Source organism: Macrobrachium rosenbergii, chromosome 24, assembly GCF_040412425.1.
Source record: "Macrobrachium rosenbergii isolate ZJJX-2024 chromosome 24, ASM4041242v1, whole genome shotgun sequence".
Taxonomy (NCBI): Eukaryota; Metazoa; Arthropoda; class Malacostraca; order Decapoda; family Palaemonidae; genus Macrobrachium; species Macrobrachium rosenbergii.
In genome coordinates, this window is record NC_089764.1 from 30,708,737 (window position 1) to 30,724,072 (window position 15,336).

The window sequence follows — 15,336 nt, forward strand, 5'->3', positions numbered from 1 at the left end:
CGACTGCTCCGAGGAAACTTTGGCTCATTTTTTTTATTCTTGTACGCGAAACGAGACGCGAGAGAAAATACGAAAACAAAACCAGTCCCTTACTTCGCCCCTCGAACATGGCGATGATTCTGAAGGCCCAGGTTATGGCCATATTCGGCAGCAGGCACGACAGCAGCTTGGGCGTGAGTCCCATGACGTCGTATTCGAAGTCCATCATAGCCCGGGGTATGAAGTAGGAGACCATCCAGAAGAGGATCCCCATCGTGGTGGCCAGAGTCGCTGGTGGAAGGAAAAGCTTCAATGAGACGCTGAGTCAACTCCCTCGAGATTACTGTCGTGACCCCGTAGGGAGTTAGCGCCGTCAGTGCGCCTCGCGTGGCGCGCTGTGGGCATCACACTAAAGGGTCTTTGCAGGGTCCCTTCTTCGGCCCCTAGCTGCGACCTCTTTCATTCCTTTTACTGCACCTCCGTTTATATTGTTTTTCTTCCATCTCGACAAATACTTCATGGTGCAACTGCTTTGAGGTTTTCCTCCTGGTACACCTTTCAGACCTACCTCCTCTCAATTTCCTTTTCAGCGCTGAGTGACCTCGTAGGTCCCAGTGCTTGAATACCTGACATTTATTTCTTTATATTACGTTTCTCTCCACTTTAATTGAATAGCGATAAGGGAAAGCACGGCAGTTAATCTCAGATATATAATTGGTTTTAAGCAGCATATGAACATATAGGTGTCATTATTAACTTTTGAAAGTCTTTCTCGCTGCGCATTGGGCTTTGTGGCACGTTCAGTGTCTCTATCGGTTGCTGCTCGGAATAATTATTATCATTATTTAATGTTGTAATAATAATAATAATAATAATAATAATAATAATAATAATAATAATAATATTGGAGACCATTACAGAAACCCAGCTTTCTACCCGTGCAGAGACGTAACTACTAAGAAGATAAAATCATTGTAATTTCAAAAAAATATAATAATAATAATAATCATTAATAATAGAGACCAATACAGATACCCAGCGTTCTACTCTTACAAAGGCGTAACCAGTAAAAAGATAAAATCATTGTAATTTTAAACACCGTAATCTTCTCACTAGTCTGAGACTATTTATCATGACCAGTTCTGTTACTCTTTCAGACAAGGTCACTGCTGCTGTCCACAGCTCGTTACCAGAAAAAGCCACAACGTCACAAACTAAGCCACAGCATATATATATATATATATATATATATATATATATATATATATATATATATATATATATATATATATCTACATCTACATCTTCCCAAGCATCCCAGCCACGAAACGCTTAATTCAAAGCTGAAAGATAAAGACAAAGTGTTCAAGACGTCCCCGAAACTCACGGCGGCTGAAGAAGGTGGAGATGGCCACGCAGAAGGCGATGGAGGAGACGCCGTACGCCAGGAGGAAGACCCACACGAGGGCGCCGTCGCTGTGGGCGAGGATGGGCGGCAGCAGCCCCCCGGCGTCCTTGCTGGTCAGGCTGGCCTTCAGCATGACCGTGATGAAAGCCGAAACCAGGACGATGGTCACGAACGAGTGGAAGAACCAGCCCGCCCATCCAATCCACTGGTTCAGGCCCATCAGTTTCATCAGCTCCTGCAGGAGGGGATGGGGGCGTGACCTCGTGCGTGTGTGTGTGGAATAGACTGTTTCATTTAGCCCAAGCGCTGGGACCTATTAGTTCATTCAGCGCTGTAGCATCAACTGACAGTAAGAGGGTTTGGACGGTGTAACAGGAAGAAAACCTTTTGCAGGAGAGGGTGGAGAGTGACGTGGAAGAAAGAAAATGTGAACGGAGGTACAGTAAAAGGAATGAAAGAGGTTGCAGCTATAGGGGCCGAAGGGACGCTGCAAAGACCCTTACGTAATGCCTACAGTGCACCGCGTGAGGTGCACTGACGGCACTACCTCCCTACGGGGTGGTATGTATGTATGTAAGTGGATACACCACGCCACTTAGACAGCTGATGTTATCGTCTAAGGCAAATTTGTCCCAGTATCACGTAGTTTAACTCATTGTATCCTACATATAATGCAAAATGAAATATTACGAATCTAAGAAAAAACTCTTCATTATTACGGAACTATTAAGATTTCCGTCTGAACATAAAAAATCGCCAAGGGATCAACACATTTTAACTTTCATCCTTTGGTATATCCTGCGTGGATTGTTAACTAATCAAATATTTATTTATTTATGTACTTATTTATTTATCGATTTACTTATCAATTTCTTGAACAAAAATCACTCTCAAAGACGAGACGGATCCTTTGATCGCCCGCAAGAACAACCGAATGGAATCTGCTCATTCTTAATCCAGGTTTCCTACACTCACCCTGACACCCGTCTCCTTCTCGTACACGATGCTCTTGATGAGAGAGGGAGACAAAAGCACGAGTGACAGAACAACAAACGTAGGAAGAGTAGATCCGTAGATTTGGCTCATTCCGTTATCTTGCACGTAAGGGGGGTAAGGATACATCTGCACTTCAACCTGTGGTGGGGGAAATTACAATACCTGTAATGAAAGACTTTTTTGTTTTTTTTCGGTTCGTCTAAGTATTCAGTGGTATTGCTATATGAATTGATGGATAAATAGACAGGTAGGGGAGAAATTACAATACCTGTAATGAAAGACTTTTTTGTTTTTTTTCGGTTCGTCTAAGTATTCAGTGGTATTGCTATATGAATTGATAGATAGATAGATAGATAGATAAGGAAGAAATTACAATACCTGTAAGGGTAGACTTTTTGTTTTTAGGTTCGTCTAAGTATTCAGTGGTATTGCTATATGAATTGATAGATAGATAGACAGATAGATAGACAGACAGATAGATGGAATTTTACACTTTCCAAATCGTGAGTATACCTGACAAATCTGCCGTCAACCGTTGTGCTTCTAATCAACATTTTGATTTCCAGACGCTATAATGGACTTCCTGCCCTTTGAAAATGTAATATAACAAAAGAATGAAACTGCACTGTTGGTTTTTATTACAGAAAAGACCAAAAAGATTTGAATATTTAGCTAATTAAAAGAAACACAATGCCCGTTCCACTAGATTTTATTACTTCTAGAAATTGGGCAAATGTTTAACAGCAAATGAAATCACGTTTTCGGAGCACACTCTCCTACCCACATATATTCACCTAAACATCACCCTGGTCCTATTCAAAGGGTGCTACTGACTGGCGTTACTGACTGACCTTGAAGTCTTTCTTGAAGGAGACGTTGCCAGAGGTTTCGGAGATGAAATATCGGTCGACAAGGCTCTGGACATAAGTGAATCCGTCCATATTGTATGAACCGGTAAACTGTGAGAATAGGGCTGTTGGCGGAAAAAAAAAATATATATATATATATATATATATATATATATATATATATATATATATATATATATATATATATATATATATATATATATACACACACACACATACACACACACACACACACACATATATATATATATATATATATATATATATATATATATATATATATATATGTATATATATATACAGTATATATATATGACTCAGTGGTATATTACATTACTTTAAAAACGAAATGATTGGTGTTGAGTGTTAATAATAATAATAATAATAATAATAATAATAACAATAATAAGACTCAGTAGCATATTACATTACTTTAAAGACGAAATGATTGGTGTTAATAATAATAATAATAATAATAATAATAATAATAATAATAATAATAATAATAATAATAATGAGGTACGGAGAGAGAGAGAGAGAGAGAGAGAGAGAGAGAGAGAGAGAGAGAGAGGGAGAGAGGAACTTATACTCACAGAAATTCCTTGGTCCAGGAATCTGCAAGAACGGATACAAAGTCTCTGTAAACCATATTTTGGGCAACCGCAGGTCATAGGTCAGGTTTTTGGGGACTTCTTCGCCATCGGTGTTTCTGAAAAACAAGCCTATGTAATAGGCTGTCACTGATTTGTTGCTCATCAGGTAGGAGGCTTGAACCGCCTCGTCCATTTCTTGAGTTGAATTCACCGCCTGAAGAACTGAAAGGAAAAAAAAGTATGACACTAATTATTATAATATTTAGAATGAATCACCTGATTGAAATCAGTACGTATATACATTATTCAACATCAGAACACTGCAACGTTCTGTTAGCTGATCTACCAAACCGGAATAATAATAATAATAATAATAATAATAATAATAATAATAATAATAATAATATATTCTGTTAAATTGAATGCCAGCATCAGTGGAACTGATTTTGTATAAAGCCTCTTCAATTCTCACTATTCTCTTTCCTTCAGGGCTACTATCCCTTCGGAACAAGAAGCGTCACTATTTTTTCAAAGGCCTGAGATGTTCCTCACAGCAACGCGTATTATTCTCAACTCTTACCATTCTCATCTGAATTTAATGGACCCTTCATCCCAGTTTCACGGGCTACGTAGTCCGCTACCCCTTCAGAGAAATTTCCCGGTGGGCCATAAAATATCCGCCTGTCTCCGACGGTGGCTGTTGGCGCGGGATAGCAAAATCCGTACTCTGGAAGCCACACGCCGAACTTAGCACAAACCAGTGCCTTGAGATCAGCTTCATTAGACACTTTGAAAACCGTCGTCTGCGAAGTAGGAATACGCTGGCGTCATTACCTCGTTGTAGATCGGATTTATTCTTGTCAAAACAACGCAAAAATGGGATCTTTCGTGGATAGTGACTGCCAAGGGTTTTGAACCCGGCATGTATCCGCCTTTGCGGGGTGGCGATGACCGTAAAAACATAACAAAAGACAGTAAATATCACAAAGATAATGACCCCTAGAAATATCAGTCCTAGATATTGACCGCCGAACTTTGCTAGGGGGAGGGTGCCACTACCTAGGAAAGATCCCAAAAGTGTATTCAAGTCAGATGAAGAAAATCAGTCGATTATTCAAGAGACACGCTGTTTTTCACTTGCATTTCATTTTTTTTAATATGAAATATGAGAAAAAAAAAGTATGTCAGAATGAAAATGAGACGAGACTCGAATTGCTATGTTCGCAATATTAAATTTAACCTTAAAATTTGTCATTGCAAAATACAGGCGGGATTTTAATAATCCCCTCAAGAACATGAATATTTAAATGGTTCTTTTAATCTGTATGGAATAAGTTTATGCACTTAGCACTACAGAATAACAAAACAAAGACCACAAGGTGTGGACGTGAATTCAGATCGTACTTCAGTGGTGATTCTACTTTGTAGGATCATTCGTATGAAATCAAATTCAACTTGTATTATAATATTTTACTTATATTTATACTTATTTATTTGTTAACTTACGTGCTCCTCTAATAACTGATCTCCTCATGCTATATTTCCCATTACCTTCTGTTACTTCTTTCGAATGAACACCACAATATACTTTGGAAGCTTGAATTTTAAGTCAATGCTTCACCTTCTGAATAATAATGACAATAAAAAAAAGTCGAGGTACTTACAGTGTTAATGACTTTAGGCACAAAAGCTGAATCAGGCAGAACCCGGACAGAGAGCAGGATAGTGAAGAGGAGAACTGGGATGATGATCTCAAAGATAGTGAGTAGCCAGTGCCTCTTTCTGAGCAGAAGGTTCTTCCACATCACCAAGAGGAACTGATTCAGCAGACTCCTCTTCATGGCCGCTGGCTTGTAACTTGACGAGAGGAGGTGCGCCTATATCTGTTTGATGAGCCAATTAGATACTCAACTTTCAAGAGCCCCTGGAAACTGTTAAGGGGACTTCAAATACCTACTGATACTCAATTACTCGAGTATGCGTTCCGCTTCGTTTCAGTAAAATCCAAACGGGGTATATATGTCAAAATAGGCACATCTGTCTACTGAAGTCAGATAGTTACGCTTACCTGACGGACTAAATGTGGAGTTTCTCCTTTCCGTGTCTGAAAAAATATATATAATAAATTGAGACAAATTATGAAAAGTGATATTTCATAACGAAGAAAAATAACGCTAAATTTGTCCATTTGGATTCACAAAAACTATTTGCACCGTTTTCTTTACCCTCTACTATACATTACTTAATAGCAAAACTATGTATCATCAAAAAACCAGTTTATTATAGTTATGCTCTGTGTAAAATTAATTGATAAATCTCTCGTACTTTACTTTTGGCGAATATCTACCTACAGTAAAGTATAATTACCATAAAGTATTACTACTCAGCCGTTAAATGACCTTACATTCAGTATGGTAAAATGAGATTCAAGTTAACGTGAAACCAGCAAACTGCCTCAGCTCAGACTCGGTCAGCAAGAGTTCGGTGTACCGTCATGATGGATCCAAAGTGCACTTTAGGCAAAAGACAAATCCCTAAAAGAATTTACGGATTTTTGATGATTACGATATCGTCTATCCACGCCTCAGTCATGGTGGCGGTGTAATGTTATGCTTTCGTAACAACAGATAGCATAATCTTTGTTACGAACGATAAGAGCCTACGGAAATTCCTGTTCATTTAACATTCGTTAGTTTCTCTCTAATCACAAAGTCATTATACACGTCTGCATAAGTAGATATAAAAAATTTACATGCATGAACATTGTACTGCTGTCATTTCATCTAACTTCAACCGTACGCGACAACACAGAAGGTCTAAAGTCCAACTGCCGCCCCCCACAGATATGCTATCATTGTTGCACCATCAGGATATTCATGGTTTACTTGGGGCATTTTGACAACGTCATGACCAAAGATACCATTCCTAATGTAATGGACCATCTCCATTTCAGGTCATTCGAAAGGTATATTATACCACCTCGTAATAGACCTATGTCCTTTGGAAGGCTTTTCTTTTTATTTCACTTTTCACTCGTCTTTTCATATGTTTCTCAGAATTTTGTTGTCATTCTTCTACTTCAGAAAGGAGGTTTTGTTTTATTCTTGATTAATTCTTGGACCTTTAACCACAAGAAAACAATGAATAACCTTTGGGTGGCTCAAATTAAGTTTAATCTCATTATTATTGTCCTAATTTGCCACTTTTTTTTTTTTGAGATTCTAGGTCTGAATACTCTTCAAAGCCGGATGCTTTCGAGTGCTACTCTGAAGACAATGTTTTCTCTCAAACTAAGGAGACACATTCGCTTAACTATGTCGCAGAGTTGTTCCTATAGCTATGTGAAATAAAATGTGGTATGTGAGACTACATTTTCTCCTTTCGGTTGCAACAACAATCGAAGAAGACGCGACCATTTTAGCGGGAAAAAACCAGAAGAAGAAGAAGAAACTCGTGTAAACAAACTCCTGACGTCGTTCTCGTCATATATTGTCTTTTTTCTCAGTAAGTAAGAAACTGTGGAATATAGCCTTGCTCTGAGAAGTGCACGAATATGACGTGACCTTAAAAATGACGTTGTGAAAAATTCATGAGCGATACTTTTATTAGTGTTTAGTAGAAGACCAATTAATCACCACGGAAATAGTACATTAGTAGGAAAAGCAGTACACCCTTAAGGCGATTTATCTCGGTCTGTGGCGATAGTGAGCAGTGCTGTTTAACCATACGAAAACTGAAAGCAGTGGAAAACAGTGTTGAAGGTGAGTGAATCAGATTCTGTTAAAGTATCAGTATTCCCTGTGAGGTGGAGGGCCTCGCTGTAAACCCTTTGAATAAATACGGAAAGACTGAACTTTTTAAAGAATCGTTACGAACTAATCGGTCGTATAAAGATGTCTTGAGGGACTTACGGAAAAAGGTTGCACCGGGGAAATCATGAATAAGATTGAAAGTTGGAATAAGGAGGATTCCTGAAAATGAAAAAAAAAAATAATTGCGAAGTGAAAGGTGCAAATACGGATGCAGGGTGAATAAGACAATAGCAATGAGAACCAGTCGAAGGACTGATGTTCACAGAGTGCAGAAAGGTTTAAAAGCTTGAGGGAGACGTCCAGTTAATCTAAAATCAAAGGGGGTGGCAAGTTTGGTTTTATGTAAAGCCCGCCACAGGGATGATTCCCTCTCTGGCGGGCCCTTGTACGTTTCCAAAAGAAGGTGCTTCTTATATTTTATAATTGTCTTTCAGTGTTTTCTCGTCAGTATTTAGCTCCTGCAGAATAGGGGAGTCTTTAGTTCTTTTTTAAATTTGCTTTCTTCTTGTACTGCATGCTCGTCACTTCAGGCGGTATTTCATTGTATAGTCTGGGTCCGCACGCAGTGTACAAATGCTCTCTCGCCTGACTTACAATTTGTTCTTGGTTCAAATAGCCTATATGCTTCACTTGCATGTCTGAGTACAATATTCATTCCAGGTCTAAAGAAGCTTAAGCAGTGTCTAGATATGTTGGTTCATCATATTTTAGTGTTTTAAAGACTGTAAGCAGTATTTTGTATTCTGTTCTAGCTTTTACTGGGAGCCAATGTAGCTCAGTTAGTGCTGGGGCTATTCTGTCAGGGGAACGTAGTCCTTTTATTAACCCAAGTACCCCATGACTGACTGAAATCCTCCGAAGAGTCTCGTGAGTGACGCTGACTCAACAAATAATGACACAGACGCATCCAGGACGCATCAAAGAGCAATTAGCATGAGCGAGGAATATGAGTAACAGTGTTGCCAACGAGGTATTGGAAGGGAATAGGCTAAGTCAGTGAGCGAGAGCATGAATTTTCATCGAAGAACTTCGCTGTAGATGAATGTAAAAAGATAAGCACGAAGCTGAAAGAAGACTGTTTGTGAAAACGGTTAACTATGAATTTAGCAGAAGAGATGAAGGAAGGTTTTGATGAGAATACAAATAAAAAAAGGGAAGCAAAGCGATCAAAGACGTTGAATAAACTAAGCGTAACCTCCATTTCAACTTGGGTGATATTCACTTTACTACAACATTGCAACTTTAACTTTGAACATTAATGGATTAAAATCGGTAAATAAGCAAATAAAATGTGTAAACTTCCATGCTGTGATATACATGAGTTTTTCGAACAAGTACACAACAACAGTTGTGGTAATAAAGTCGAATGTATTGAGAAACATTGTTATCTTAAACTCATCTCCTCTTGAGGGAGGAGGTTCTCTCGTGTGTTTTATATATGGTGACATTTTTTATTTACGTATATTTATTGTTTGAATTCTAATTTTTATTTTAAACGTTGCACAGTGCTTTGTAGGAGGCGAATAAGGAGTACAAATTGTCTTTGGCATTAAGGCCAATAAAATGAAATTTTGTGAAAATCTTTTACCAACAGTTTGCCATGATTAAGTATTCAGTCATGAGATGGAAGCAACAGGTCAGATACTGAGTCTTCAGTCTAGTGTTTGGACACAGTAATTCAGTTCATTAACGTATGTGAGGCAGCAGGTAGGAAGAATAAAGCCAAAGAATGAGAAGAGTGTTACTCACAGATAGTCTATGACTTTCCATGCGTCATGATTTAAAGAATGTCGTTTTAGTACGTGATAGGAATTATATAACAAGTCCCTAGGACTCTCTAAAGATCTAGACTATTTTGTAAAGGATCTTGCAAATTATGTCACTTGGGTGGGTCAAAGTGTTATCAAATATTGTTTGAACCTGGATTGATGGCTTAAATTTTGGGGAAGGGTATTAGAAGCTTAATTGCAAAATGTTCACTAACAAGAACGTCACTGATAACTTAAGTGTGACGCAGGACACTCTTCAAGCGCCAGCTTGGTGATAATGAAGAGCAATCTATTCCAAACTGTTGGTAAAAGTTTTTTTTTCACAAATATTTTATTGCTCTCGCTGCCAAAGACAGTTTGTACTGTACACGATTCAAAACAAGTAGAAAGAAAGACGAGACAAAAAGAAAACTGAGAAGTAAATCAGGACTTTCAGAGACACGTAGACAAAGAATAGCGGAAAACCCTTCCCCCCAGAGAGGGAAAAGGCAAGACGCACAAAAAAAAATCAAATGGCAGAAACTGAAGAGGCTGCTGTATAGGAACAAGAAAATAAAGTAAAATTAGAATTATGAAGGCAATGAAAGGGTAGAAGCAAAACACGAGCTGCTTTCACACACACACACACACACAGAGAGAGAGAGAGAGAGAGAGAGAGAGAGAGAGAGAGAGAGAGAGAGAGAGAGAGAGAGCCTTGCACCTCCGTTTAGTCAGAGCAAGAGAACTTGTCCCAGTATTGGATGAGAAAGTTCCTCGATATTTCAACTAAACTTTTACAACTCCATTTGAAACGGTGACCACTGGTTAGATAAAGAGTAAGCAACCGAATCTAAAGATGTAAAAAATGGGATAGTCTTACAGGAAATTGTGTACATGTAAATCTGCATATGTATATATACATATATATGTGTGTGTGTGGTCTCTATGAATAATGGGTTTGATGATAATATCAGCCTTGCACAACCAGTAGAAGGTCAAGTTTGATCCAGGCGGGATAAAATTTAGCTCCTTTCCCTGAGAAGCACTTTGTAGCCACACCCTTTAACGATGAAAACACACACATATATATACTACGCGTTTGTTATAATTCCAGTGGGAAATCTTAACTTCCTTGCTTTCCCGTTGCCATTTCATAATCCAGAAATGCATAAAAAAGTGACACGAAATAGACCCCATTTTCAAAACCGCAACAGCGCCGTGTAGCGCATGCGTGTTCATGACTGTCTTATCTGCTGACGGAATGAATTACCCTTTATCTCTTATCATTCGTGATTGATTAGCTTTCCCGCGATGACTTGCCGAAACAAAATTGAGGTCTCGTAACTTTTCAAAAAAGCTAGCGAGACTTGAGGATTTATTTTCACTGATATATGACTCATATTGAATCCGATAATTGTTTATGATAGCCATAAACGGCTCCCGCAGCATGACTTAATATTTCTCTTTCAGATGATGAAGAGTATCGAGTTTAATGATTCCTGAGAGGGCTACGCCTTTTCATGTTATTCGTCAGTGGTTTCTTTTGAATCCTGAGCCTACTCATCATGTAACCGTTCCTGAATGTACGAACTGATACAAACCTAAAATTCTGAAGCCTGGGGTACATAGGGAGTTCATTTCACTTGGTGTCTTACTCAGAATCGAGTGTTGCCACATCCAATACTCGGATGAATGTTCCTTTAAGAAAAACGCCTTATTTATAGAAACTGTTCAAGGTCCTGTTGTCTGGAGATAAGGGACGTATTGGTGTTCTTAAAATCATACAGCTCAGCCAACAAAATCGTTAATCCTTACTACAAAGGAAATTTTGCTTGGCATATCATTGAATCATCACCTTGAGATGGTGTAAGATGTCAGAAGTCTGTGTAATGTTCATTTCTTCCTCAGCTTGCCCACAGTCAGACACTGCCTTATCTGCCTTTCCTGCATTTGAATGGGTGATAATGACATGAACTTGGCTCACTGATTTTATCGAGTTTTAAATCTGCCATTTATCTATCCATTTCATATGTAGTTTTCCCACCACATGATATAAAAGTGCTTAATTAAACTAATATTGTATACATCTGTTGTTCGTTCTCTCGATTCTACCAAGTTTTTTTTATCACAGCGTCATTACTCCAATTTTTTTGCAGTACTAACGAATTTATTTGTTGTCAGAACATTTCCAATGATATTTGACTAAGCACTGTCGTGATAAGCTTTCCTTACTATTTCAACCCTTCAGGCTCTACTCAGTTTAACGTAAATTCCATTCTAATGTCAATTCCACCTCCGTTTACTGTCTGGCTTTTAGACCAAAGATTGCTACTACTGCTATTACAAGTCTCACACCTGCATCTGTTTACTTTGCAGCCTACGGCGTGTAGCACCTTCTTCTCAACGTGGAGACTCCGTGTGTGTGTGTACAAGAATTAACATCTCCTCTTAAACACTTTCTTGCATTTGTACGAGGTACAAACCAACGCCATGGTGAAGCTGAACAGGCAGGAAAGAATAGAAAGGATCTGTGAATGAAATGACATCTGAGAGTACTCTGAAGTCATTCAGGATTCAGGTTGTAAGTTACGCTCCATTACCTTGGTACCGGACGACTGGTGGGCATGAAGTGCTGAAGTGAATACCCTAGAACGTACCTGCTGAGTGTGATTCGAATCTAAGTCAGAAATGCCCTCACTCACTGCTCCAGTTGCAAGGACGTCCACTTCCTGTAACTCGACATTGCAACGGAGGTGTTGGTCAATAACGGCCATCCCAATTAAGTCGTCAATCCCCCCGGCCCCCCAACTAAGAAGGCCAATAATTTGCAAAATCATCCTCCACCGAATAAAATAGATGATAGTAACCAATAAACATAAATAAGCAACAAGCAAATTAGTATAAACGTATCTATTTACAATGTTAGATAATACTTGGAGCTTCAAAACAGTAAGAAAATCGCAAACTTTTGACCATCAACCATTTTCCACTATTTAACAATAAAAACTGCAGGTACCGAACAGTGTAATAACTCTCACCTCAAAAGAATGGATGCTTAAGCCCCCAAAAGCGAGTTAACGCGCTCATATTCTCGAGGAACAGATATCAAAGGCACTAACAGAAGTTCCCTGTTGAGACTGACACTCTGGGAGCACGACCGAACGAAATATCTAACTGCAGATGTCACGATGAACATGGGAGGGGAAAAAAACATAGTACCACTTCAAGAGACTTCGTCGAGGAGATAAAGAGACAAAGATGCTATTGACATCCAGACAGAACAACAACACCTCACCAAAGTCAGAACAACAAATCTGAGGCAAGTTCGGGGTCAGTTGGCTACAAAAGCAGTGTTACAAATGATCCATGTAAGGACTATGAACTGTAAGTATTGGCAATATTTTATTTCAGAGGCCCTAATCACTACCAAACCCTCCCCTTTTTAGTTATATAAAATACTCATACTTCCCTACAAGTGTGAAACATCATATTTCATAGCTAGTCTAGGTTCCAATATATATATATATATATATATATATATATATATATATATATATATATATATATATATATATATATATATATATATATATACATACCCAAATGCGTGCATATGATTTATACATACTCAGTATCACTAACCTTGCTATGGCTGAAAATGTCCAAAATTTGAGAGCACCCCTTTCGCGAGGAACGTAAGAGAAACTGTCTACCTAAGAATAACATTTACCTATTCAGTGTGGATGTTATCTACGCGCTTATCACCTAATCTTGAGATTAGGAATTGTATCGACATTGTGATGCAACTTGCGAACAAAAACTTTGTATCAGTTTTCCCTAAATGAACGAGATTCAAATCGTTTTGGCATAACGCAATCGGCGATAAGGCGTGTTATTGGTCTATGACGTCACTTGAATCCTTTTTTTTTTTGTAGGCTGTTATATTGTTCAGCACGAGTACACATCCGTACAGGTTAAGCCAGAATGACAACTCACTCCCTTTGTCATTCGAAGTGAAAAATTACTTTTCAAAACAGTAATGGTTATCATTTTCATCTTTATCATTTTACTTTTTAACTCCTGGTGGCAAAACAGCACACTAACTGAACTGTCTCTCGAGAGTGTGAAATATAGATTGCGATATTTTCCAAACTGGCATTGCTCGAGTCTCTTTCCGTACCAACATTATTTCTAACAACATCAGAGATTGTTTTAATAGCAAATTTTCTTTGATTATCGTTTATTAAATATCGGTAGGTTCATACAAGTTTAGTTTGCAGACAGCATAAATCCCAGAATTGTTTTTGAAAGCACTTCCTCTTTTGCGTGCTCAGATGTAAGTTCGTGACCATCACTGGCTTTATCTTGAAGGAAGAACACCTATCAATCAAGGGGTGGCGGTATTGCAGTCTACTTGATCACCCTTGATCACCTGTCTTCACTTAAGAAACTAATCATTCAAGTTTGCTGTGAGGAGGTTATTCTAAACCAGTCTTCACAGATACTAGACGAATTCTATTCTCTAAGACTAGAAAATCGTAATACCTGTTTAAAGTACGAAGGTCCTTCTGTAGTTATCACTTCTCAAGATAACTGACTTTCTAAACGATCATTCATTATAGGCTGCTAGCATCAGGTGAGGAACTTAAGAGATCGTCCATCTCGGTAGAAAAGGCCCTCTTGCTGCAGAAAGCTTTCCTAATTCAGATCAGAGTTTTTATCAGAAAGAGACGCATGTCATTCTATACTGTAAAGCCTAATAACGCACCCTTGTGCCCTTTTTTTATTTTTTCCTCCTTCCGAGGTTACATCATTGATTCCCCAGCGATTTTGGTAATTTTGACAGTGAAAGCTTCATAAGTTGCTCTTTCTAAATGGAATTTTAATGTGGTCTCCAGTGTCCTCCCCAACCTGAATACAACTGGGAAGTAACTAGAGAGACTGCACTTTGAATATTCGCTGAATTATATGTGTAGAGCTTTAAATCAATTGAATTGATTTTATTAAAATCTGCTCAGAGGTCAAAAAGACCGCCTTTCCTGTCCGGTCTTACAATGTCATCAATTTAAATGTTTTTCAGTTGAAGTTTTAAAATAACTGCGCTAAGTCGTCGGGATCGGTGTAGGATGATTCACCCTACTCATTACCGAATATTTTAAATGTTAAATTTAAATTATATAAATATATATATAACAATACTAAAAGAGCTTTAAGCATAAATGTACATATATTTTTATAAGTTAGGTAAACAAACAAACAAGCATCACAATACCGAAGAGAAAAAAAAAAAGCTAAAAAAATCTACTTTTGCGTTTGGAAGCGGCTCAAGTCGCCTTTTGAACAAATTTTAAACAGCAACGCATAAAGAGAGGTTACACTCTCCTTATGCCTGTTCTTGGCGGGAAGTATCTGTCCTCTCATTGGCCACCAGCCTGAGCCCTGATTGGTGGTTATGTATGACGTCAGAATACGTCATGTTTATGTTGCCGTAAGACGTCAAGAGACGAAGCTTTTGTCACGTTTTAAATTAATATTAGCTTCACACCGTCTGCACCTGTTATCCAAATACTTTAAAACATATTTGTAAGAATTTAAGACTAAAACAAATGGTGAAATATATTCTGGTGGCTCTATTGTATAAATTGTTTGCATGAAAAGCTGCCGGTTAGTATTTTATGCAAACTGTAAGAATTTGACATACGGAAAGCAATAGGATGAAAAGTTCATCCTACTCTGCACAGATGTACAGCATATATAGACTCATGGCTATGCAGACGACATTTTAGGAAGCAGCCAACCTTAAGACAATTATTCTTTAAAAACGTTTTTATTTTGTGTAGTCAATAATTGTCCGTTATGTGGGGTTAAATTTTAAAAATGTTTTGTGCAAAACGTTGTAAGGATTTCACATAAAGAGTAGTAGGATGAAAA

General features: G+C 38.2%; 1 protein-coding gene across 1 annotated transcript in view; it reads right to left on the reverse strand.

The window, feature by feature from the left end:
- The window catches only part of LOC136851968 (phospholipid-transporting ATPase ABCA3-like), a 29,395-nt gene extending 16,266 nt beyond the window's left edge, over positions 1–13,129 (reverse strand). Inside the window, 9 exon segments of the mRNA XM_067126352.1 lie at positions 94–270; positions 1,367–1,622; positions 2,363–2,521; positions 3,235–3,356; positions 3,846–4,067; positions 4,426–4,648; positions 5,510–5,728; positions 5,914–5,949; positions 13,048–13,129. Coding sequence (XP_066982453.1) covers positions 94–270; positions 1,367–1,622; positions 2,363–2,521; positions 3,235–3,356; positions 3,846–4,067; positions 4,426–4,648; positions 5,510–5,686 — 1,336 coding nt within the window. The 5' untranslated portion in view covers positions 5,687–5,728; positions 5,914–5,949; positions 13,048–13,129.
- Positions 13,130–15,336: the final 2,207 nt, after the last annotated feature.